The 24,932-nt window shown below is 39.9% G+C and overlaps 2 protein-coding genes across 20 annotated transcripts in view; both read left to right on the forward strand.

The window, feature by feature from the left end:
• SYNCRIP (synaptotagmin binding cytoplasmic RNA interacting protein) overlaps positions 1-8,662 on the forward strand; it is a 33,558-nt gene extending 24,896 nt beyond the window's left edge. For 3 of the 11 annotated variants that reach the window (XM_082306755.1, XM_082306757.1, XM_082306753.1), the window contains exon 12: positions 1-3,806. This exon is cut by the window's left edge. The gene's annotated coding sequence lies outside the window, so the exon portion shown is untranslated. Of the gene's footprint in view, positions 3,808-3,827; positions 3,907-7,196; positions 8,566-8,593 lie in introns of those variants that run through there. The other 8 variants (XR_014227654.1, XR_014227655.1, XM_082306754.1 and 5 more) reach the window with 6 other exon arrangements.
• A 1,425-nt stretch (positions 8,663-10,087) lies between these two features.
• Positions 10,088-24,932, forward strand: part of SNX14 (sorting nexin 14) — a 64,189-nt gene continuing 49,344 nt past the window's right edge. For 5 of the 9 annotated variants that reach the window (XR_014227649.1, XR_014227650.1, XM_082306745.1 and 2 more), the window contains exons 1-4: positions 17,322-17,476; positions 17,588-17,708; positions 18,954-19,030; positions 19,143-19,221. Coding sequence is in view for 7 of the 9 variants with exons in the window: in XM_082306745.1 (XP_082162871.1) it covers positions 17,337-17,476; positions 17,588-17,708; positions 18,954-19,030; positions 19,143-19,221 (417 nt within the window). In the remaining 2 variants the exon portion in view is untranslated. Of the gene's footprint in view, positions 10,167-17,305; positions 17,477-17,555; positions 17,709-18,953; positions 19,031-19,142; positions 19,222-24,932 lie in introns of those variants that run through there. The other 4 variants (XM_082306746.1, XM_082306743.1, XM_082306749.1 and 1 more) reach the window with 4 other exon arrangements.

Consider the following 24,932-nt stretch of genomic DNA (forward strand, 5'->3'; position numbering starts at 1 on the left):
AAAACAAAAGAACCTTGCCAAGTCCAACTTCATGTAGGTAAAAGATAGATAAAATTATGACTGACTTCGGACTTGGCATAAAGAGCTTCCCTTAACCCCCTGCCCAAAGGGATACTGCAGTTATACTACATACCCATAGGCACCACAATGAAAATTGAAGCTTATACCTAACTAAGGTTTTATACACACCAGTTCCCCCAGTAAATGCAAATTTTAACAAAATTAGACATGTCATATGTTGAAAATGCTCATGGCAAACAATCATTTTGCATTCCTGCAAATAAAATTGTTTTATACTGTAAGCTGGAGGCGAGTGTAACTTATTTTTGTAATAAAGTTTTTATTTTTTTTATGTGTCATTAATATAAATGTGTGTTAGTACAGAGATCTTCTGGTTAAAAACTTAGAATCGCACACATTTCAGTATGTTTACTTGTATTTACATAATTTTTAGAATAGTGGTTGCCAATAGCCTGTATATTTCACGTTGATTTTTTTTTTGTTATCTTAATAAACCATTTTAGTATGTTGTATGTCAATTACTGGGATAGCTGGGACATGAAGTGTAATTTAAAATTGTCAAGTATTCATTGGAATATGTAAATGTGCCTTGCCAGTTTTGAACTTTAAGACAAAGTAAGTGAATGGTGGTGAAATGAGTAGTCAATGCGTAAGAGACATTTACTACCACAGTTTCATATACTGCCCTTGATAAAGAAAAGTAATTTTTTTCCTCAGATTTGAGCATAAAAGTATACAGTTGCGTTAGCTTTCTGAATTTTCAAATCTAGTGATAGAATATTAGGCTTATGGAAAGTGGGTTTGCTAATTGTAGCCTTAAGTATAATTTTGAATTTCAATGTAATCCTTGGTGCTGGCATTCCCAGTGCCAAGGAGTTTAAATGCTCCCTTCAAAGAGGTTGCCATGCCTACTGGCACTTTTACTGTCATATGGTTTTATAAGGAACACTGTCAAGATGTGGAAACCAATTTTGAACTTGCTATAAAATGAAAACACTGGGGGCTATAGGAGAGGGGAAGTCCTCAGATTTCTTCTTGAAATCTCTCCATTGCTGAAAAACTTAAAACACTTGTGGGATCACAAGTGCTAGTGACTGGTTGTTAGCCTGGAAATATGTCGGGGGGGGATAATATATTTATGGAATTATAACAGTTGACAGAAGTGCATAAAAACATTGCTATAAGGCACTACATGTGTTGAAATTGTGGATCATATCCTTAATTTCAGCGCTGATAAAAGCAAGGGGGAACTATTGTTAAAAATGTTTAAAAAAGGTAAAATTGACAGGAAAATGTTTGTTTTTAATGGAATGCAAGCAATGGTGAGTGAGCAAAATATCAAGATCTTGACAGTGTTCCCTCTAATTATGAACTCAAGCCATTATAACTTTTAAAATTAAATATGATTTGCACTGTTCTGATATTGGTGCAGTTTTTTAGCAAAATTATCAGAAAACTAAATTGCATGTGGTGATTAATATTGTGGAAGAAAAACTAAAATCAAACAATGTTATTTTCAAAGCTTTAAATTTGATTGTGTAAAGAGAAACCGTTATTAAGTGGAAATACTGGTGAGAATGGGCAAGTGCATATATACAACATCAGCTTGGTTGCACTTGGGTGTTGGTAAACTTGAAATGTTCTACAGCAATAATGCATCTCGTACGGGGTGCTTTGGTGACAAATGGACATATAACACACAGGTTTTTTGGCATGTTGAAGGCAAGTGTTGACTTAATGTAATATGCTGCCTCTGTTTATTCTCATAGGAGGCTTTCTTTACTGAAACACCTGCAAAGGTTTGAGTATGAGCTAGGATAGTTCCGCATTGGTTTGTAATGTGTTCCTAAATTTGAAGTCTAGTTGAATTTAATAAGAAATCGGAAACTGCTGCTGCTTAACACTTCTGGTTTATAAACACTCCAATACACGGCTTTTTAAAGTATACTCTTGTTTTAATATTCATTTTTGTTTGAAGGGTTTCATATAGGACATACGATTGTACTCTTTTTATTTTCTTTCTTTTTTTTTTTTTTTTTTTTTTTTTTAAAAGAGGAGATTTGTTATGACCAGAACTTAAATTTGTGTTCTTAGTGTTTGGAGGAAGGCTGTTATTACAGATACTAAGACGAGTTTCTGAATTTCTGCATCGTACAACTCTTACCTGAATACGGCCTTAAAATCTAAAATAAGGAATACTAATTCTGCTCTTGTTTGGGGTGAGGGGTATGACATAGTCTAAAATAAACTTAGCCTCCTCTGAAGGTAGGATTCCCAACCTAATATTTCGGGATATAAATGTTACAATGGCTACGACTTTTTTTCCCTTGTGCCTTTCATAATTCTTCAGAGGCTTAACTTTTCTCTTCAGCCTAGCAGTTATTTCGATGCTTCCATTCATCAGTGAGGGGAGACATTTTTTTAAAGAAATAAAACTGAAAGGCAACATGGACATAAACACATGTAACACTTTCTGAAAAGAGTGTGTTCAAATTGATACATTCCACAAAATTAAGATTGTTATTCCCTTACTCGTATTAGTGAAAACTTAGTGGGAAATGTTAGTTGTTTAAAATGGAATAGCAAGCTTTGGAAGTAGGCAGTAAGGCAATAAACTTTACAACATAGTGGTCTGAGAATTGAAATTGGTGAAGTTGGAGCTCGAGTTTGTGTTCATAGCCTGAAGCTTATGAATCCCAACTTTATGACTGGCTATGATGGACTTAAAAGTCTGTCTTTGCCGAGTGTCTTGCCTGAGTTAATTCCAGCACCAGCACATGACATCTCTTGGCTGGGGCTCTCTAGTTGCATCACTTGGGCAGAGGAAATACCAGATTGTACTTTGTCATTTGCTCTGTCAGATAAAAATGGTATGTGGCAACAGGAGAGGAAGTTAAGCTGAAGATTCCTTGATCCTTAATATGGGTAGCGGGGGGAGAAGGAATAAATTACTAATTGTTACGTTACAGCCATCTAGTGCAAACATAAAGCTTCCTAGAAGCTCTGATATTAAAACTTTTTTTCTGGGAGACTGACTTTTCACATAGTCACCTGGTCAACATTTTGCAAGGGTTTAATTATACTTACTTGTGTTACAAGATCCACAGGATGAAAGAGTATATTATTTTTGATCTGAAGTAATTGTTACAATAGATAGTTTGAAAAGTGCCACTAGGACTAGCTTGTTAGTGTACTTGGAATTTGGAGAGAGGGGTGATTTGTTTCATGTAATGATCTCTCTTTCTTGCCAACTGGTGACTAGTTTTTTCCACAAACATACATACATTTAAATGGCCAGCGCTCCAGTGGGTGTTGCACAGCTGAGTTCATCTGGAAACACTGGGTTACATTGATTATTTAAAGCTATCATGAAAGTTTCTTTAAGATGGTCAGACTTCCAGGTACATGGTAAAAGTTTTTTTAAAAAAGGGGAAAAAAGCACCTGTGACAGTCTAGAAAACACAGTCGCAGTATGTAGGTAATAATTAATTAAATACAGCTTGACTATTTAAAGTTTGAATCACAAGATACATTTCAGTTCCAAGAGTTGCTTCATTCTTGAATGTTCATGAAACTTAGTGTCTACTCCAAAGCCAACACTTAGTTTTTGACAGTCATTTAGGTAAAACTTGCAGCGTCAGAAATCTGGATTCCCTCCAGTCTGAGAATGATACATTTGGCTGATTAATGGTGGCAGTTCACTCTCTCTGTTTGCACAGTTAGTGTGACAATACAATTTTACTTGTTTTGGTCACTAATGTGTAGAAAAGACATTGAATCTTACCACTTATTTTCTTTGTGCTAAGGAAGGTACGAAATGCGTTCTTAGTTCTGCTACATAGCCGGTAGAATAGCCTATGCCATTTGACTGCACAGAAGATAATGGTAAGTAAAAATAGACATTCTAGTACTTAAATGACTTTAAGTACCTAAAATCCAACTTCAGTAGACTGTTTAATTGGCTCCTCATCTGCAGTTATTAGGGAGGTTGTGGGTTTTAACTCTTCAATTTTAGTGTGTCCACTTCAATGCTAAGTGAATGTTGAGTGCAAATCTGTTGAGTGTAATCTAATGCTGTTTAATGTTGAATACTTCAGATCTAAAAATCTGTGAAATGCTTCATAGATCATTCAGTATGTATTTTTAAACTGATGCGTTAGCAATTGTAGTTTAAGGGATTTTCCATGAACACAGTCAGTCATTGAAAGCCAGGAACTGAATATATCAGGTACTGGGTTCCTGGTTCCAAGTGTAGCATTTCCAATATTGTTCTGCTATCTAAAGTAACATTTTTCAGAATTTTTTTTTCCCCTCTTTAGTGGAATGAACAATGCACCTAATTCTGTCACTAGTTGTGGTTATTTAAAAACTATATGACTAAACGTAGCTAATTTGTGATTAAAAAGCATCCTCTGAGAATTCAACAAAGGCAATTTTATAGATATCCTATTAGTAAATTAGGGCTTAAGGTGCAATTTCAGCATACTTAAGAATGAAGCTCTGTATTAGAAAACACTGGTGAGAGCTAGTCTAAAATAAATTATATTTTCATAATGCAGATGTATCACAATTGGAAAGTGATTTTAGTCTTTAATACTACAGCATTTGAGATGACAGATAAAAATATCTAGTCCCTGCATCTGGACAAGCTGAAGTGGCTATTAAAGGACTGTTCCTGTTTCAGATTGTGGCCAAAGGCTTCCATGGGATAGTGCAATGAAACCTTTTTCCTTCCAGTGCAAACAGTTGTTCTAACAAGTTAACCTGTTTCCAGTCCACAGTTTCAGCAGAATTTTGAGTTTTGTGTATGTGCTTAAGTTGTTATTTTTAGCAGAAGACAAACCTCCAGTGACAATCACTAGTGTATATGTGAGTAGTACTTTCACCAAGAAGTGACCAATATGTAACTTAAACGAGTAGTTAAACTGTCCTTTATTCATGTTGCATACTTCTGTAGAAGTGTAGGTTAGTTTACACTTGCTTTTGAATTAGTGGGATGCTTAAAAGCTACTTTGAAGAAAACTACAGCATGTACATTGTTAAAATCTATCAAAATTTGCAAATGAAGAAATACGCCGCAGGCTTCATGCGAAGGGAAGACTAGGCTTGAATATAAAGGGGGGGGGGAATGTCATAACTTCTCTCACTTGAAGTGCTGATGGTACCATCAGCTTTAGGTGGCTTTAAGTTTTAGCAGTGAGTACAATGGAAGCTGGATTCATGTAGTTGAGTAATCTCTGCTGCCTTGCTCCACTATGTTTTCATAATGCTAACACAACCTCTCAGAAAATTCTTTTAAAAAAAATCACATTATGGGATTAACTCCAGTTAGATGGATCTTCCAGTTAAAATTAAGAAGGATCTGGAAGGTCTTAAATCCACTGGATTTAAAGTAACTTCCTTGTGTTTTGTTTGCAACTTGGTTTTGCGTAGAAGCGCTCTTACAATGGGAATGGTGTAATAAATGGCACTTTGCATTTTCTTTTTAATGGTATACTAATCTGAAGTTGATAAGAGAGTTTAGTTTGTTGGTGTTCTGAGCCATTCAGGTGATCATGTTTCTATCCAAGAAAATGATCTTAGTATTTGTATGGCATGAACTAATCAGTAAGTCTCAGACCCAATAGTTGCTTCTTGGAGGCAGTCGCTCTTTTTTTAGGCTAACAGATTTCTAATACGAAGTACGGAGTTTTATAGCAGTATCTAAACTTTCAGTGTATTGCCCTCAGTGTAAAATTTCTAAAGACTACTGATTTCATTGAGTAATGAGCAAGGAGGAGTACGCAGATTAATGGTGAAAAAGCTTTGCCGACTAATCTTTTGAAAAGTGAAGCCTCCCAGTTTGTAATGCGCTTTGAGGTGCATTACAGTGTACTTGCCATATGGGTACAAATGGCATTGAGGTACATTGGGGAGTGGTCACATCTCAGCAAGGTTAGCTCAAAGTACCTTCAGTGGTGGCCTATGCTAAAGCAGTTTATTTGGTACTGAAGTATGCTAAAATGCTTCTGTAGTTTTACTGTGGAGTTAGTAAAGAACAACTAGGATAGTACCTGCAGTACAGCTGCAGGTAGGTGATGCTCCACTCCGGTTTTTGTAGTCTCTGGAAGAACAAGAGACAGTCATGCATAATGTGTTTTAAGCATCTCTTAAATTTCTAACTCATTTTGAAGCAATCTTTTCCTGCTTTAATACACACAGATGAAAATATGTCAGGTTCAAATCCTGTATGCAGTTTAAAGATGCAAGGACATATTAACTCAGCCATTCTGGTTTTAAGATCAGATGGCTGGGTGTAGTTAGAGCCCAGTAACCGAGGCATGTATGTTAGAATCATGGTAGTTTTTTTTGACTCTGTGAAGAAAGGCGCTGCTATTGAACAGAAATTCAATCTATCTTAGAATTCCTGTATCTAGGAAAAATGCATATATTGGGGAAAAAAAAAAAAAAAACAACGCCTCCCCTTCCCCATCTTGGAAAGGTGTTTAGGAGAGGACTTGAATATGCAACACTTCCTAAGGGCACGCAGGTTAAGTAGGTGATAGGTGTCAAATTCTTAGATATGGGGCAAGTGAGATGAATGTGATAATCTTGGAACTTCTGCCTCTCAACCGCGTGTTAAAAATGATGTAGAAGGATCTCAGGTTTCAGAAATAAACTAAAGTTGTATTTAATATTCAGTTTAAAAAACAACAGACATGTCTTGACTCGGACATCTTGAGGGGCAAAAAGTGTCCCTGTGAAAAGGAAAGCTTATAGGGTGTTCTGTAAATACCTTTGGTTTTTTCTAAAGCAGTGATGACAACCAGGGAAGTTCTTCCTCACAGGAATACAAAGGAGCATATTTGTCTTGTATTTAAAAGGTTGACCTAGGAGTGATAGAATCAAACACTCACCACTTGGGAAAACTCTTAACAAAGCATATTCTTGTTTGCTCCCTGAGAAAACGTAAGGCGATGGAACAGTTGGGAAAAGAAATCGTCTGCCTGTGGGCACAAGACGGCCATTCATTGTGTCTGAACTACACTGCTGGCAAGTTTGTAGTTTAAGGTTAAAGGTAAAATAGCCAGGGAAACAACCTGGCAAACCACAACATAGAAGAACTTCTTTTAGCTGTGTTACAGCTTTGTAGGATCTTTCCTGCTATTAATCAGTCTATCCTTTTCCTGTGAAAGGTAGGCACACTCTAAGCCAGGCACCATCTAGCAGCCACAGCGCGATGTGAAGGGAATGTCAGGTGATGGATCTTGCCCAGATTCAAACATCAGGTCGAAAGCAGACACAGGGTCCTTGGATTACATGTCAAAAGGTAAGAAGATTGTGTCCTGGCTGTTGTAATCATCAGGGCCACTTTATCTTGGTAGAAATTTCAGGAGAAGATTGTCTGGAAGTGTCCTTGTAAGGGAGGAGGTTTCGAACACAGCAAAATACAGAAATGGTGAAAAAAACCTGTTACTATGCCTAATGCTGCTACTTCAAATGTCCTGTTCTGAGGGGCGAGTGATACCCTAGAGCTGCTGTTTGTGAACCTGCTGTTTTGAAGCGGTGAACTTCTCAGCCCAGGGAAGCAAGAGCCAGTCTTGAATATCCGATATACATGTTCCAAAGATGGACCCTTTTTCAGTATAGGTGAGGAGTTCTTCCATCTCTTTTTACTGGTATAACACGTGTGCCACCCACTGCCCTTAATAATCCCTTAAAAGGGGGGCAAAAATAATAATAATAAAAAAGTGTTTTTAATAGGGCCCGATGATGCCTCCTAATTGAGTGATGCCTGAGGGAATGCTGTGTTCATAGCAAAGCTTGCATTTACATTCTTGATTTGGATGTCTCTTAATGCAGGGGACAAAGTGAGAATAGGTGTTCCACTTGTGAAGCTGGGGTGAATCGATGCCAACTCAGCGGCCCCTTTGCGGATTTCAAATTCAGGATGGGCCCAAAGAGCTCCCAAGTACACCAGGCTCTTGTTGAGAGTTGCATTCTTTCTGGAAAAGCACGCAATACAAGCCCAGCATTCTGAGACACACAAGTGGCCGATTGTTTCTTGGGACCAGGCCAGGCCATTAAAGACTGGTGGTGCAGGTAGCCCAAACAGGTGTAGTCTACACTGGAGGTGGTCTTCACATGCTCAATGAAGGTACTTAAAATGAACAGTATGTGCTTGGAAACAGACAACCGGGACCTCAAGAGATAAGAAAGAGTTAAGAGCCAGTATGGAGGTTGCTGAACTTTGTCTGAAGATGTTTAGTTTCCTCAAGTCTAGGCTAGAGCTTACATGTCTTAATACAAGAAAATACACTTTCTTAATGCACAAAAGGAATTTTATTCTAAGGCTGTCAAATGCAAAAGCCTGTATCAGATTATAAGGTAGGAGAATGCTGAAGAAGAAATATGGTACGGCAGAATAGACTTATGAAATTTTAGTTTGTCAGGATGGCCTTGCCTTACTGAGTTAAAAGAGGATCAAGTATAGGTAAGGCTTTGTATCTTGTTCATCAGCACTCACGATACACTGAAGCATTTGTTTTCATAGACAGCTTTCAGTGGGGAAAAGTTGTCATTTTCTCTGCAGGTGAGCATGGTGAGCAGCATCTCTGAAGACTCAGTGGGAGATGGGAACGTTCCTGACTGTAGAAGTAACATGAAGTGAGCATCCAGTGGAGATCGGTGCATGTTCTAAGTTCTTGGTGAAACTCAGGTGAGCAGCTTTGAACTAAGACACCTTGGACTAAACGCATTAACTCCGTGTCTCCTCACTGTCAAAACTGCTCCTCCAGATAATCCATGATTTCAGTTTTATTCCCTTCTTTTGCTGGCTTTTAACTGTTGCCCTTGGGCTTCAGGGAAGAAGAGAGTCATTACTGCATAGGTAGCTTGACTTCTCCAGACCTTAGAAACAACTGAAGGGGAAAATGGAGAGGAGAGCACAGCTGGGCATTGGTCCCCACCATTGTGGTGCAGAACACCAGATACATGGGCTCTTCAGAATTGAGACTGACTGATATTCCAAGTTTCCTGACCATAATATATCCCAGAAACACACTGGATGTAGAGAATACACCACAGTACAGTGGTAGGTTAGCACTTGATCTACAATTTATCATATCCAAGCTTAATGGTGATCAGCGGAGAACTTACTACTTGTCCTAGATAAATAACGGTCATGACACCCACAGATGGGCTGCTAGGAACCTGGATGGTATTAGAGAATCCTTTCTCCATGTTGATATCTTCTGAAGCAAAATCTCCTTTCTCAAAGTAAAGAAATAATTTCTTCCCTCTTGCATCTGAACTGCACTGACCCCAGCCTGAGGTCTATCTGAGGCCTCCCCGTTCTCCATGTGGTGTTATGAGCTATGTCTTAGTGCATCTGTTGAAATCCCAAAGACCTCCATCTTGACTTGTAACTCCTGAGGCGGGGGAGGGGGGTGGAAATACTACAAACTGGACCTACAGAGAATACCCCAAGGTCGAGATTAGACTGGAGGACTCACAGCTTCTTAAGGGAAAGAAAAGGTTATTCCTTACAGCTTGATATGAAAGATGGTAAGCTGATTTTCATGTTAAAATGCCCGTTTCTTAACATATACTTTAAAATATGTATGTATGTGTGAAATAGGGAAAATGTCACGCCTAGCATTTTAAACTGTTTCTTTTGTGCTTCTGTAGAACAACAAAGATAAGCCAGGTAGCTTATATAGTAACAAGTCATGCGGTCACAAATCAGCAATTGATTTAGGAAGTTTTAGAATAATATTTTGTGTTAATAATAGTCCCCCATACTGTATCAGACCTTACTAGCTCCAATACCTTTCCTAGCTAGAATACTAGTTACTTAAATAAAACAGAAAATAAAAAGCAAAGCAAAACTTCAAGTAATGGAGTTTCACAGAAATTAGCCAAGTCTTCCAAATAGTCCTTGTTTCTTGATTTCACAATTTGTCCCTTTTCCAAACAGCTCAAAGTCCTCTTACCTGCCTAAGCATGCACTCTCCCTCCCCAAAGGACACTTTAGGGAAAACCACCGTGCAAGTGGCAAGCGTGCACCATAACCAGGAACTGCATTTGCAGAACATATGGAGGAATTGCAAGTAACCGTTCCTCGCTGCTCCAGAAGAGAGACTCTGGCTTCCTGTCCTGCCAAGGTATGTTTGCTTATAGGCCCACGGAGGGATCGTCTGCTTCTACAGAAGTACCACTAATGACAGTGCTAAAGGTGAAGTGATATATAATAATACATAACTTTTCTGTTAAATATGCCAGCATTTTTGGGGGGGGAGGTTTGGTGTACCTTCAGGAACTTGGGCAGCTGTCTGATAAAGATAGCATTGATCAGCTATGAGCTGTAGAAGTCTGGCCTTGCAGAGCTTGGTACTGAGCCCCTCTTAAATTCTCTCATTAAAACTATCATATTCCTCTTGTAGTGGAGCTTTACCATGGAGCTATACGCTCAAGTTATACCACAAAATAAGTAATGCAGGCAAGCTGCCCACGTGCTTCAAAAAGTTGTTTTCAAAAAGCCTCAAAACTCATCCTTGCATATGAGAAGGAACAGCCCTCTGTTCAGGCTCTTTCACCTTGTGCATTCTGCCTGTTAGCATAGATCAGAATTATTTTGCTTTTGTTGTATATTTGGTATCCTTGCTAGGGAAACATAACATTTATATCCTATTGCTTTTTATTTTCTCCTTAACCATTCTGAAAATGCCTCAGATTTTGCTGTACATCATTTAAATGGAGGAAAATGTCAAACTGATTCCATACATCCTCAGCCAACAAATGGTAAACAAAATAATATCCTGGTTATACAACTGGTTCTGTAACAATTCCTGTAAAGTGTCTGATGAAAGACTTAACTGAAGCACAAATAAGTTTTTTAGGGTGATAATTAATGTTGTTTAACTCTTACCCTATACTGCTTACATACTTCATGTTGTCAGAGAAACTCGTTGCTCGAACTAAAAATATCTCTGACCTGACAAAAACACTCAAGGCATTTACTGCTGTATCCCCAGAAGCTAAAGGAATGGCCTTCAGGATACCAGCTTGCCAGTTGCCAAAAAAAGCCCCACAGATCTCATCACTACATCTGGGTTTACCTGCTCATTATCAGCACATACAATGGACACGTTGGTATCAGTAGAAAGCTTTCTCTGATACAAGCGGGCTTACAACAGCAGCCTTTAATTACAATTAGTCTTTTTCCCCACTTTTGACGAGTTCTATGTGTTGATTACAACTGCCTGAGTATGTGAAGACTTTAGGTCAGGATTTTTTTCACTGTTTTTCTTCTAAGGTGGAAAAAATGAATGAGGAAAAAAGGATCATTAAATCTTCACAGGCTAAAACGCTGAGACACACTGAGGTGGGGCAAAAAATAGGAACCAATTTAAGAAGGCAATAGTTCTACTAATACAAATCATTTTGAATGCTGTTTTGTTGAACAGTTTTGTTTCCCCTGTTGCAGCCTGTCCCTACTGTAGCACTACAAAACAGAGGAGATAATAAAATTGGAAAAGGATAGGGAGAACAGCAAAGATGGTAAAAGGTACAAAAGTGCTCTCATTTGAAGCATAATTCACTGGAGCAGGAATCTTCCTTTTGGAAAAGGCATTTTGCTCAGGTGGCCAAGTATTTTGATAAAATGATAAGCAGCAAAATTGTGCTGCGTAGGGAACGATTTTTCACCATCTTTTATAAAATACTAAGTGAAACACATGAATGTTTGGAGAGCTGTATCTTTACTCACGCATAAATAAGCGGTGGAACTCCTGGCTACATGATTTTTGTGAATGTTAAAGTTCATGGCTGTTCAAAGGCAACTTGAAACTCAGGAAGACAAATTCTTTCTCAGGATAACCCCAAGATTGCCAATCAGAGTAAAAGAATGTTCCAGGAAAGTATTATCGTATTCTTGTTATGCTTTTACAACTTCTTCCTAGGTATGTATCCCCTGATGGCCATCATCACAAACAGCATGCTCACCTAGTTGAACCTTTGCTGATCCAATACAGCTGTTATACGAATCCATCAAGTATCTGTGATGAAAAACTTACACTAGCTTTAAATTTTTCAGGTCTCATTATAGTTATGAGGCATAGGTGCTGCAACACTTTGCAATGATTTAACAGAAACACATGTCATGTTACAAGGATTTTCTTCACATTTTTAATGCAGCTGAAACAAGGGAACATGGCTCAAGTTCCTCCTCAAACTCCGTACTTGAAAATTTCCCCCATTGACCTCAAAGTTGGCCAGTGGAAATTCCCTTCAGGACCTGACATAGCTATTTTCCCAAAGTGCATATCCAGGGTAGGGTTTTTATTATCCCCATAGTAAGTAAACAGCTTATTTTTTTGTTTAGATTGAGCTCTTAAGTATGTGCTAAGGCATTGTTTCAACTATTTGCATCGGTACAGCTCCTTATTTCTTTCACAAACGTTTTCTTACAAATTCTTAACATACGGCTACCTTACCTCCCCCCGCCCCTGCCTCTGATCAGCCTAGGGTTTTGGAAGGAATTCTGTTTTCCAGATCTTCCCCCTGCACATACTGACCAATTCAGCTATCTCACTCAATACTAGATTAAGGTGCATATCCAGAGAGCTTATGTTTTGCTCAGGTGAACTAATGTAAAATTTCCATAGACTGTATCTTTGCCAAATGTTGCCACAAACCTAATATTAATTTATTTAAGCATTTTTCCAATGTCTCCTGTATAGGTCTAGTACCTCTCTTTATGTATATTTGTTAATGGTTTTTTTTGTTTTGGTTTGGTTTTTTTTTATTATTTTTTGGGGTGGTTTTTTTGTTTGTTTGGTTGGTTTTTTTAATTTTTGCAGGCCTCTGTTTCTTGTCTGTAGTCATCTTCTACACCCACCTTGCAACTTTTTGTTCTATATCCTTCTCAATGTTCCATAAATTATAGGGACAGGACAAATTATTTTCACCTCTAATATCTAAATTCATCTCTAATATCTAAATTCTCTCCAGTATCTAGTCTGTGAATGTATTCAGAAAAATCCTTTTCATGTAAACTATTTGAAGAAAAGCTCTGTATATATACTACTGTTGCTCTGACCCTTTTTACTTTCTCTTTGAGAGTTACAAGTTCCTCAAGGCAAAACTACCTCTAGCACATTGCCTTCCCCCCGCTCCCGCAATGGTACATTTCCCCAAATGGACCTTGCTTGTCCCAGTGAAATTCTAAGACATTCAGTGCTCCTCAGCACCTCTTTGGTTTGCCCAGCATCATTCCTGTTGGGCATACTAAGCTGACCCTCTAGAAACTGTCTCACTTGAAGTGGGTTCTTTTACTTTAATTTCCTTACCAGAACAGCCTCCCTTCCTTCTTTTCCCTGCAAGTCTTTATTCTGCCTGGTGCCAGTCAGTGACTTCATGGCTTCAGTCCTAAACACAGCCTGGTAGATATTTTCAGGTCTTCCAATTGAATTATATTTTACAGTCTCTTAAAAAGAAAAGAAGTAATGATGAATTTTGGGTGGCCTGTTATAATTGAAACCCATTAGCCCCTCCCCTTCAACTTTTAATTACCTGCTGAATCTGTTTCTAAACAAACAAAGAAGTTTTCAGAACTGTGTAATGTCAGTAGGCACTTCATTCCCCTGCAATTGTAGAGACCAGTGATCTTTTAGACTCTTAAACCATAGAATCATTTAGGTTGGAAAAGCCTTTTAAGATCACCCAGTCCAACTGTAACCTATCTTTTTTTAAACTATTTCTCCCTTCCACCTGCTGTTTTGCTCCTCACACTTCTGCAGTAGCTGAGCTCCCCCATTCTTCTAGAAGACAACTTGTGTGGGATTTTATACAGGAATCCAAAGACTCTGTTGCCGTATCCAGCAGGTACTTTCTCACCCCAGGTTATCATTTTCTCATCCAGATCGCTTTAATCTTACCATACGGAGGGTCAACGTATGGTCCATAATGTGGCAGTCCAGGAAGCAAAATTAAGAACCTGCACCAGCCACTGGCAGCACATGTTCCTATACAGCTGGCAAGCATGGGTCTGTCTGAGTGGTGCAGGGAGCCGACTCCCAAATGCCATAAATCTGACCGTTAGCAGTTTATTAACTCATTAACAGACGAATGGGACCGTATTTATAACAGTAAAGCTAATTTTGTTTACCTGAGAGCTAGTAGTTATCGTACTACCCAAATCGAACCAGAAATGTGTATCTGAACTTTCTCTAAAGTTTTCTGCTAAATGGCTGAAGTTTAAAGGTTAATATGAAGCCTTCAATTTAAACGTATGGAAAAGGCACACAAAAATCATCAGGGACTTGTGGGAATAATTTATAAAGGAAAATGAATTCCTTATTGGGTAAATATATGGGATTACATTATGTAAGTTAGCCTGGACAACTGCATTCTTGAGAAAGATAAATATGAAACGCTTTGAAAATGAGATATTATAGACTGACTCGTATTTTTTAGATACTGGAGAGCAAAAGCAGACTTGCAGAGTAAATTAAATGCAATCAGCTGGTGAGAATCTGTGTGTTATGGTTCACTGCCTGGTTTATTAAAACAAGCAATGTTTTTTTTAAAGCTGAAAAAAAAGCACTTTGGTAAATGGAATCTCAGCCTTATAACATATTATTCAGCCAACAAATGTAGTTTTGTATTTTAAGTTATGTTGAAAAATCTACACTAATGTATTTTTTGAATGCTAGAATATGCAATCTTCTGTTGCTATTAAAAAAAAAATATGGAGAACTAACTCCATAAGAAGACTTGAATGATCAGTGAAAGATCCTTCTACGTTTTAAATATTAAAATAAAATCTAGCTTTCCAGAATAATCCAGTCCTGGCCAGGCTGCTTCAGAGCCCATCTGCAGGTGCACGTTTTCCCCTTCAGTTCTCCAGTTAACCAGAGAACCTTCTTAAGAACTTAGGTGAAGAGAGAAAGACTTGCTGTTGCTGGGGAATCGATAAAGTTCTTATTTCTCACATAAAATCAACATAATTTTGAAAAGCTTGGTGTTGTCAGTATTTCACTTTTGTTCTTCTATACTTTATTTTGTTGGAAAACAAACCTCAGCTATGTTTTTCTGTGCAGCAGAACAACTTGAGTAGTCATAGGGGTGAGGGTTAGAGGGTGACAGGCAATGCCAACAATGCTGTTTCCAGCGGAGCGAGCAGGATGGGATAAAGCAGGTTGTTGCAGTGTCTGCCCAGCAGACCTAAAGTCTGTGAACTGAAGGAAATCGCACAGCTTCTTGGATGATAAGGTACAATTACTGCCAAATGTGAATATGCCAGTTTTACACTAAATAAACATAACTCTGAATGATGAAACTACCAATTAAAGAAACTTTACCCAGAGGAGAGAACACAAATGGAAGCCGAAGTTTGACTTCTGTTCCTGCTCGTTTGCTGTGCAAGTCACTTCCTATGTTAGATATGCGATGCTGTGAAATATTTCAAGACATACAGATTTTTAAAAGTTATTCCTTATAAAAAACATTGCAAAATATATTACTAAAAATCATAAGCAGTAAAGCTGAGGATAAAGTAAGCAGGTAGTAAAAAAATGCACCTTCTGAGGAAAACTAATTTCCTCTAAATAGACTGTATGGAGATTTGCTGGTATGTGCACCTTATTTGTTGGGGCTTTTTTTCCTAATAGAAAACATGTGGAGTGACATGAAATAATACTGTGCAGATGCTCTTAAAGAAATTCAATCTGACCCTGGGCTTTTGCCAAGATCTCTGAGAAAGGTCAACATACTGAAGTCAAACTGCAGCATTTCACCTGCTCTAGAGGTCAAGGGAAGTGTTGCATAAAATGACAAACATCTGAGAGAAGAGTCTGAAAGCTATTTTCAGCTTTTGATTTCTAGATATTGACTTGCCTTCCAAATACTGACTTTTCCTTAGCAGTGTAGGTGCGGGGTTTTCACTGAAGATTTGTAAATGTGACTCTTCTGAACACAACTATTTAATCCTTTGCCCAAATATACCTGTGTGCATATGAATTTTAGTGCAAATGAATAAAAAAGGCAACAGAAACTTCTCAAAACAACTCAAAAATAAAAGCAGGCACTTCTTGAGCAGGTCTTTTTCATATTTGCAACTTGGAAGCCCCTCTGTCAGTAAGATTTCCCAGGAGAAGCTGTTGAAGCACTTTTATTTTTTCCATTGAACTAATCTTCCCATAACCAGCAGTGACACATTAACGTAACTTTGAGCTTCCTAAGACAGAATGACTACAGAGCTGCTGAAAGCATTCAAGCAATTTGAAAGCTTGTGACTTGCACTCTACTTGAAGGCAGTTATTTATGTGAAGTTGGCTTTGAATTGTTCTCACTAGCAATAAACTATGTTCCAGACCTAGTATATTTTCAATGTCTTAACCTTGTATAGTTACTGATGTTAAGGAGGGGTCCGTTACATTTCCTACTCTGCTACTTTTCTTTACAAGCAATTACAGAGTTTTGAGAGGTGTTTATACGGTTTTAGTGTACCAGTTGCTAAATGACTTAGTTCGGTCATCATCTAAATATAGAGCATTTAATCAGATGCAGCCGTTTCTGGCTGCTTGGCGCTGCGAGCCCCTGTTGTCCAGAACCTGAATATTTATAACTAGGTAAGCCTGCCGTCATCAGAGCTCTTCTATTTACAGGGCTTAGCGCAGTGCCTTACGCAGCGGAGCTCGAAATGCCACCCGAGCGCGTCACCGGAGGGCTGCGGGGCGGATCTCCGCGGGAGCCGGCTGCTCCCCCGCGTCCCACCGAGCTCGGTCCTCCTCCACTCCCCCTCTCCCCTCGGAGAGGCGCCAGCCGCGGCCGCCCTCGCCGCCGCTTCTCCCCGCCAGCTACCGCCGTGCCCCGGGACGCTGCGGTGGGGCCGGCAGCCGCCGGGCCCGCCCTCCCCCCTCCCGCCGCAGCAGGACCGAGCCTCCCGCAGGCCTCGGGGCGCTTCAGCGAGGCCGAGGCTCGCCGCGGCCCAGGGCCGCCCACCCCCGCTCCGCTCCGGCCCGGCCGCCTCAGCGCCGCGGAGCGCCATACCCGCCTCCCCGAGCTGCGACGCCGCGGGGCGGGGAAGGAGGGGCGGGAGCGCCCGGCCCGGCAGCCGCACCGCGCTCTCGGCCCGCGGGGCCGGGGCGCCTCACCCACCTCCCACCGCCGCCGCCACCGCGGGCTGCCCCCCTCCAACAACATGGCGCCCGTGACGCCGGGGCCGCCGTCACGTGCCCGCCGTCACGTGCCGCCGCGACCGGAAGCGGCGCGGCTCGGCCTTCCCCCCTGCCCCGGCTGCCGGCCCGGCGCGCTGTGGGGCCGCGGCGGCCATGGGCTGGCTGCGGGCGGCCGGGCAGCGGCTGCGGCAGCGGGCGAGGGGCGCCGAGGTGCTGCGGGAGACCTGCCGGCAGTACCCGCTCTTCTGCTGCCTCCTCCTGGGGCTAGGCGCCGCCACACTCCTCCTCAACCGGTAACCCGGCCCGGCCGGGAGGGCTGGGGCGGGGCGGGGGAGCCGGGCCGGGCCCAGTGTAGCACTGGTACCTTGTCAGGCGGTAATATTTCCTTCCTGCTTATTTCTAAGGTATCTTCACGTTTTGATGATCTTCTGGTCATTTGTGGCTGGCGTCGCCACCTTCTACTGTTCATTGGGACCGGATTCCCTCTTGCCCAATATTCTTTTTACCATAAAATACAAACCCAAGGTAAATAAGTCCATTAACATTCCTGTACTTTCTTTAAATTCGGTAAGAATTTATACTGGGTAGCGATTCTTGTGTAATTCTAGCTGCTTTCAGAAACACTGCACGTCAATACAGCTCTTATCCACCAACTGATAGATGTTTTGTAGCAAATATGCAATGATTAAGTCTTTGGATTTTTCATACGTTTCTGCATAGTCCCATTAAATCTCCGTATGGCTGTAAAGCCAGTTGTTGGGAGTGTTCATGGGTGTTATTTTCTGCTTCACTCATTTTTCATTTTTGGCGTTGGAGTAGCAAGTAGTTGTGAAATTATGTACTTGTATTCTCTTTTATTGAGGCTTTTTCTTCTCTAAAGATGCTCTTCCTTTGGCAAGCCAGTGCTAAGTCTTCTTTGCTGAGTGTAGTCAAAGTTCAAGTAGTACTGCATTTCAAAGAAAAAAAAACATTTCCAAAGGAAATTGCTGTTTTCTAACTTAGAATGGTTTAATGTAGAATTCTGTAGGACTGAAAACGTTGTAGTTGTAGTAGTAGTTCAAGGCTATGAGTAAGGCAAGTTTTGTAGAGAAAGCAGCTGATCTGTTATTAGACCAACTGATATACAAGGAGATGACTGGAGATGTGAAAGGGCATCTGTATCCTCAAACTTTGTTTTCATAGAATCATAGAATTGTTAAGGTTGCAAAAGACCCTTAAGATCATCGAGTCCAACCGTTAACCTATCACTGCCAAGTCCACCACTAAACCATGTCGTCAAGCACCACGTCTACCCTTCTTTTAAATACCTCCAGGGATGGAGACTCCACCACTTCCCTGGGCAGCCTGGTCCAATGCCTGACTACCCTTTTGGTGAACAAGTTTTTCCTAATAGCCAACCTAAACTTCCCCTGGCGCAACTTGAGGCCGTTTCCTCTCATCCTATCACTTGTTACTTGGGAGAAGAGACCGACCCCCACCTCGCTACAACCTCCTTTCAGGTAGTTGTAGGGAGCGATAAGGTCTCCCGTCAGCCTCCTCTTCTCCAGGCTAAACAACCCCAGTTTTAGCGGAAGTGATCTTTCAGTTTGGTTCAGTTGTTTCTCATACTGTGCCTTGTTACCTTGTTTTCCTGCTGGGAAAGTAACTTGGCCTTTATGCTGGTCAGTGCTCTGTAATTGTATACTCTAAAAGGAAATTCACGAAGGTATCAGTCTATTAAGAGAGTCATCATTTTGAAGAATGTAAACTTGTTCAAATATCTTTTCTTAGCAATTAGAATTGCCGGAGCTGTTTCCTCACGGGCACAGTTGTGCTGTATGTGGCAAGGTGAAATGCAAGAGGCACAGGTAAATTAAATACGTGGCACTGGTAAGCTTAGTATTTCTTATATTTTGCACGTAGCAGTAGGAAACTTTCAATTAAATATTGTTACATCAACTTTTCCATGCTCTCCCACAGACCTACTTTGCTTCTGGAAAACTATCAGCCATGGCTGGATCTGAAAGTGCCTTCCAAAGTTGATGCATCACTCTCGGAGGTAACTGCTGCTTCATTTCTTTAGTACGTTGAAATTCAGCGAATTTTTATTACCTATATCTTAGACCTATTACTTCTGGTTCAGTAGGTAGTTTAGATGTACTTCCCGTGTATGTTAACTTGTTCCTGTAAAAGTCAAATCAAAAGAATAAATGCTGGGAGAGAGGCGAGATGGCCTATTTGTTAACACAGATGTGACTGTTCCTGTAGTAGTGTGCCTAGAACACAGAAAAAACATCAAGGTAAATTGGGAGGTATATAGGAAAGAACAGTTAGAACTGAACATGTCTGATTCTTGAAAAGTTAACGATTTCAGCCTGCTTCGTTTGTTGAAGTGGAGGTTAAGAGATGATTTGCTCCAGCTAAAAAATTTCTGTAATGAAGATGATAATGTGATGGTAGCTATATAAAATCATCAGACAAAACTGCAACAAAATCTATCTAGAAAATAAATTAGTGGATTTACTCAAAGAAGAATAACATAAATACCTGGTTTTTAAGAAGACTGTAAATCAGGAATTTTGTTTTGTTCTTTTCTCTTTAAAAAGATCTATACGAAGAGCAATTTTTCTTTGGGTTTGTTTTTTTTTTTTTTTCCTTTGATTGGTAATTGATGAAGTATATTGGCAGTTAAATAGATAATTTTTTGTCCTTTTTTAAAGCTAGGAAAATACACAAGCGCCTATGTAGCTTAATCTCCATTTATTCGGAATTCCAACTTTGGAGTTCTATGGTAGGAGGATGAACAACTGGCATGTCAGAAGTGAGAATATTCTTGCATGTCAGCTCTCGAAATTAACAACGTGGTGTATGAAGTCAAAGCTGTGTGCATTTGTGGTATAAGCTAACACTTTAATTCAGCTGTGTGTGATGGTGTCCCGGGCATGGCCCCCAGCAAGAGTAGCAAAAGAGTGAAAACCTTAAGGGAGGGGAGAGATGGACAATTGAGGAATGTTTTCAAAAAAATACAGATAAAAATGTGTTCACTTCCTTTGGTTTAATGTAGTGACTTCCTTTGACATTTCAAAAGCAAACGTTTATTGTTTTAAAATTACTTAATCTGTTAAATTTTTTTTAATAAGTTTGGGCTCAAGTGTATTAAAATAACAATATTGCTGAATATCATTTCAATAGGCTTATTTTTTTAAACCTCTTGTTTTAATAGTAGAATGTAAAATAAATGCTTTTACGCATGTAATATTTTTAGAACTTTGGGTAGTAAATAGCTGTGATAGTTTACCAAAGGATGTGGTAAATGCTGAAGAACTGGAGATTTTCCTGTTTAGCTTAAATGGGAATTTAATGCTAAAAAAGTTCTTTGTAGTATGTTATTCGTAAGAGATACGAGTAGATACTGTAGTTAGCTTCTAAGACTAATCTTTAAAATGTGTTGCTACACATTGGCATTTTGTATTTGATTGCTGTTGCTCTAGTTCTGCTTTTACCAAAGTGGTGTGGGCTTTACTTTGCTGTTTCTTTTTACTTCAGTGGCATGTCCCTGGCCCTGCTTTATTTAGCAGTTAGACATGGCTTTTGTATATCTATGCCGTGTTTCTCATTCCTTTCTTTTCTTTGGGTACTTAGAGGGAAATGCCAGACCCAAGTTGTGTACCTTCCTGGGACAGTGAGCCAGCGTAATCATCTCTGATGGACCCAAACGGGCGGTCTGTTTGACCCACCGTTTTCACTTGTGCAGGATACTATTTGGAATGAGAAATCTCATTGCATTGTTCCCCGTTGTAGCTCTTCTGTACTGGTTAAAAGGGTAGCAGGGGTTCTGCCCACACCATATTCCTCTTGCTCGTCTGCTCTGGGGATGCAGCATGTAATGCGTGCCTGGAATTGGATAGCCGGCGTAGGGCTGGAAGGAGAGAGCGCTCTTATTTTCTTTTGTGAGTTAGTCATACATTAGAGGGAAGTTGATACAGTGAGAACTGAATTAAGATTAATGAGATTCTGAAGGAGTGTGGAGTGCAGCCTGCTTCTGAAAAGCAGATTCTTCAAATACCTGGAATAATTATGGGACTTTTTTTTATTCTGGATTAGTTTTCCTAGTTCTTCCTTTGCAGGTTAAAGAATTTTGGCAATGTTCTTGTTTCCAAATGTTTCTAATTTGAATCAGTTGTATAGTCTTTAAGCTTGTGTTTTCAAGTGCTTACAGAATAATTTAATACATTTGCATCAGAAGAAATCCAAGTTTTTCTCACAACTATGGATTTTTCTCTCTTGGATTGTGATGACAGTTTGTCTCACTTCACAAATTCTTAATCTTTTGCAGCTTTGTTTAGGTTATCTAGCTGCTGTACATGGTCTAGAACAATAAGAAAAACCTGCGCTTGGACTTTCCTCCACCCTTCATTTGTGTTTATTGTTATAGTTGAACTCTACACTGCCTCAACCATGCATCTATCAATATTTGATAGTTTGTACTGTATCCTGTGCAAAAATAGTACCGTGACCTAAGTAAAATTCTGTTTCCAGTTTCTAATCCATTGTGCTTTCTGTTAGTTTCCCCAATGTTTTCTTTTGTTTTGAATTAGGATGTGATGTCTGTTGGCCAATTTTATGTTGTATATAATTTCAGGTGTTACAGATTGTATAAAGGAGAATTTAATTCTATAATTCAGTTAATGAACTGAGCTCTTTCCCTACAATCTCATTTTTGCTATGTGAGGGATGGTCGCAAGACAAATCTGCGGAAAGCTGCTCAGCTAATCTTGATCAGCATCATGAAAGAAATGCCTTAGTGGATCAAGGTGCTGTCTGTTGATCTCACAATTTTTCTCTAATTCTTAAGTTCTCAGGTTCTTGACTTGATTATGGGACCAGAATTTTATCTCTTCTTTTTTTTTTCTTAGAATAAGAAATGGACAAATGCATGACGAGAAATCAGTTATTGTTTGAACGTGCTCCTTGCCAGTCCTGAACTCTTGTAGCAATACAGTGGCCTGCATGCTTTCTTATTGGGAATTGCTTGTTCTACCTTCAGGAAGTGGTCTCAGCGATCTAGTTGTACAGTCTTTTAAGGCTTTTCAAATTGTCCTTGCGATTTACTTAGCAAATCCTTGCTCCTTTCTAATCTGATTCGGCCGGGTAGTTCTGACCTGCTACTGAATCATTCATCACTCAGCTCTGCAGATCCTCCTCCTGACAACTGGGGTCTGTTCTATGGCAGTCCACAGAAAGCTTGTCTCGGCAGCAATAGACTGACTAGCTTGCAGTGTTGCAGTGGATGCTAGAAAAAAAATTCTCCTCGTTTTTTCTTCAGCTGATGTCTTTCCAATTCAAAACTGCTCACACGGAGTAGAACCAGTCATTTTGCAAAATGCTTGAAAAATAGGTAGGCTTTAAATGAAATGACTCATCATTTGTATTTAAAAACCAGAGAATAATACTTTACAGAAAAGGAAATTGCTTATCCTTAGCTGTCATTCTTTGAGATGTCCTGTCTACTCCTTTGGCATGTATGCGTAGGGTGAGCAATTGAGCTTGAATAATATTGTTGGTGTTGCTAGAATGGAAGTGGGTACACATGTCCTTCTTTCCTAGTGCTTTACGAAAGTGCAGTGGCTGATGTGACAGGTTTTTTATGGCTTACGGAATCACACTGATACAGTCTGGAGGGCTCATAGGGTTCATGGGAAAACTGCATGGACTGTACACCTTGAACTCCAGTTACTGGTAGTCAATTGCCTATTATTCCTTGAGTGCTTGTATTTTGCAATGTGGATGATTTCACACTGTAGCTGTCTCTTAGCTTCAGTACAGCACCTTTGTGCAATGGAGCATCATACGTAACTGCCTCTGCCATGCTATGCATTTAGTAAATGTGCAAAGAGGGACTGCTTTCTGTATGTCCAGGATCAAGACATTTTTTATTAAGGCCATATTGAGAATTGAGTTCTAGTAGAATGTGTCTTGACCTTTGATATTGGGACCAGTGATATGTGGACTTCAAGTGCATTTTTACTTAGTTGTCTGTCTCTGTGCATACTGCTTCTAGGTCTTTGGCTAGTGGGATTATCTGCATGGCGTTGTCCTCTGCATTACCATAAAGCCCTTACTTACAGTGTGGCTGCGGGAGATAACAAGAGAAATACTGGCAAGTCTGTGAAATGGTTCAAGTGGAAGTCAGTTACTACAAACATGGGACAAATCTCAAGGAGACCTTATCCAGAGTGGGATGGGTCTTGCGTCTTTCCTTCTTTCCTTGCTGATTTAATAACCACAGGAGGATGATTCTCAGAACCATGCGTGTTTGGCTCAGATAGCAGTAAGACTGAGATGTCTCACTGTTGGAAACAATTCTTCTAGCAGCTTTAGAAGCCTCTGGACCGCAGGCGAAGAGAGTGCCGCCAAGTTATGTTAACAGCTGATGCACTGAAATTGCAGTGATACATGCCTGATGGACAGGCTTTCGGTTCCAAAGTAGTAGTCATGGATAAAGAAAGCTCTTTCAAGAAGAGTGCATTGTACTCCCTTTGAGTACACTGTCTTGTGCTTGAAGGCTGTCCAAGTGCACTTTCCACTCCAAGCAGAAGATGGCCTGCTGTCATTGCTCTTGATGGGGAGGCACACAGCAAAAGGGGAGATAAAAAGGAGAGGGATTTTTTTTTTTTTTTTTGGTGGGCCTTTGCTTTTGAAAGGCTCTTTTTTGAAAGAGTCTGTGGTTTGAGCCCTGAAAGAGGTTTATTTTGTTAGAGACTCTTCATGAACAAAAATAACACTGCAATACCTGCAAGACTGAGATTTCTATGGAGTAAACTGGTGGTTGGAAGTGCTATGGAAAGCATCAGGGAAATCCTTTTGAGTAGTCTGATCTATTGCTCTTAAGGCCAAAGGTCTGTGTTTGCTGACTGGACCTGGATGCGATCTCCTTCCTTTTGTCTGGAGATTAACTTCCAAAGAAGATTCTCTGGGACTTCTTGATCTCTTCTGGTCTGGGAACTAAAGCATCTGTTGTCATCTCCTACCACCCTTCCACCCCGCTTTTAATGGAAATATGAGATTTAGGGGCAAGGGCGACATTTAGCTTATCCATCCATCATCAACACATGACCATATTACGATTTCAAGATCTATTACTGCTATAGCACACAGGGGTAGGAGAAAGGACATTGATGACTTTGTATGATCCACAACACAGACCTCTAAAGTTATCCCAAACTGGAAAACATCCCTTCAGAGAGAGGGTGAAGGAACAACATTTCTGCAAAAAAAGGAGCAAAATCACTGAAATGGAACAATTACAAAAGGGAGAGTATCTTATAAAATTTGAGGCGGCGATATTCTTAGTAGTGAAGACAGAAAAAGAGTATTCATCAACTGCTCAAGTCTGAAGAATTGAGAGGAATTAAAAAGGCTGTGGTGTGCATTTTACTGAGCATTTTATAATCATGAGTAGAGCAGAGGCATGTAGTGCCCTAAAGATAGTATAAATTTAGCAAGTCTTGAATTCTTGCAGTGTACACAGTGTGAATGAGTGCAGCAGCAAATCTTGTAAGAGGAGTAATACTTATTCTCATAAATGACACTTGTATATCAGCTGTTACATTCAGCTTTCCTTTCAAACAGATTTGACATTTTTCTTTGAACACAGTGACTTCTTTTGCAAAACGTTTCCTTCTGTAGAATACGGCACAGCAGCCTCACATAGCGACACGCGTATTCTCTTTTACTGCCCTGGTCAGCATTGATGCTGCTGAGCACAAA

Source organism: Platalea leucorodia (genome assembly GCF_965183815.1).
Source record: "Platalea leucorodia genome assembly, chromosome: 3".
In the NCBI taxonomy this organism is placed as follows: Eukaryota; Metazoa; Chordata; class Aves; order Pelecaniformes; family Threskiornithidae; genus Platalea; species Platalea leucorodia.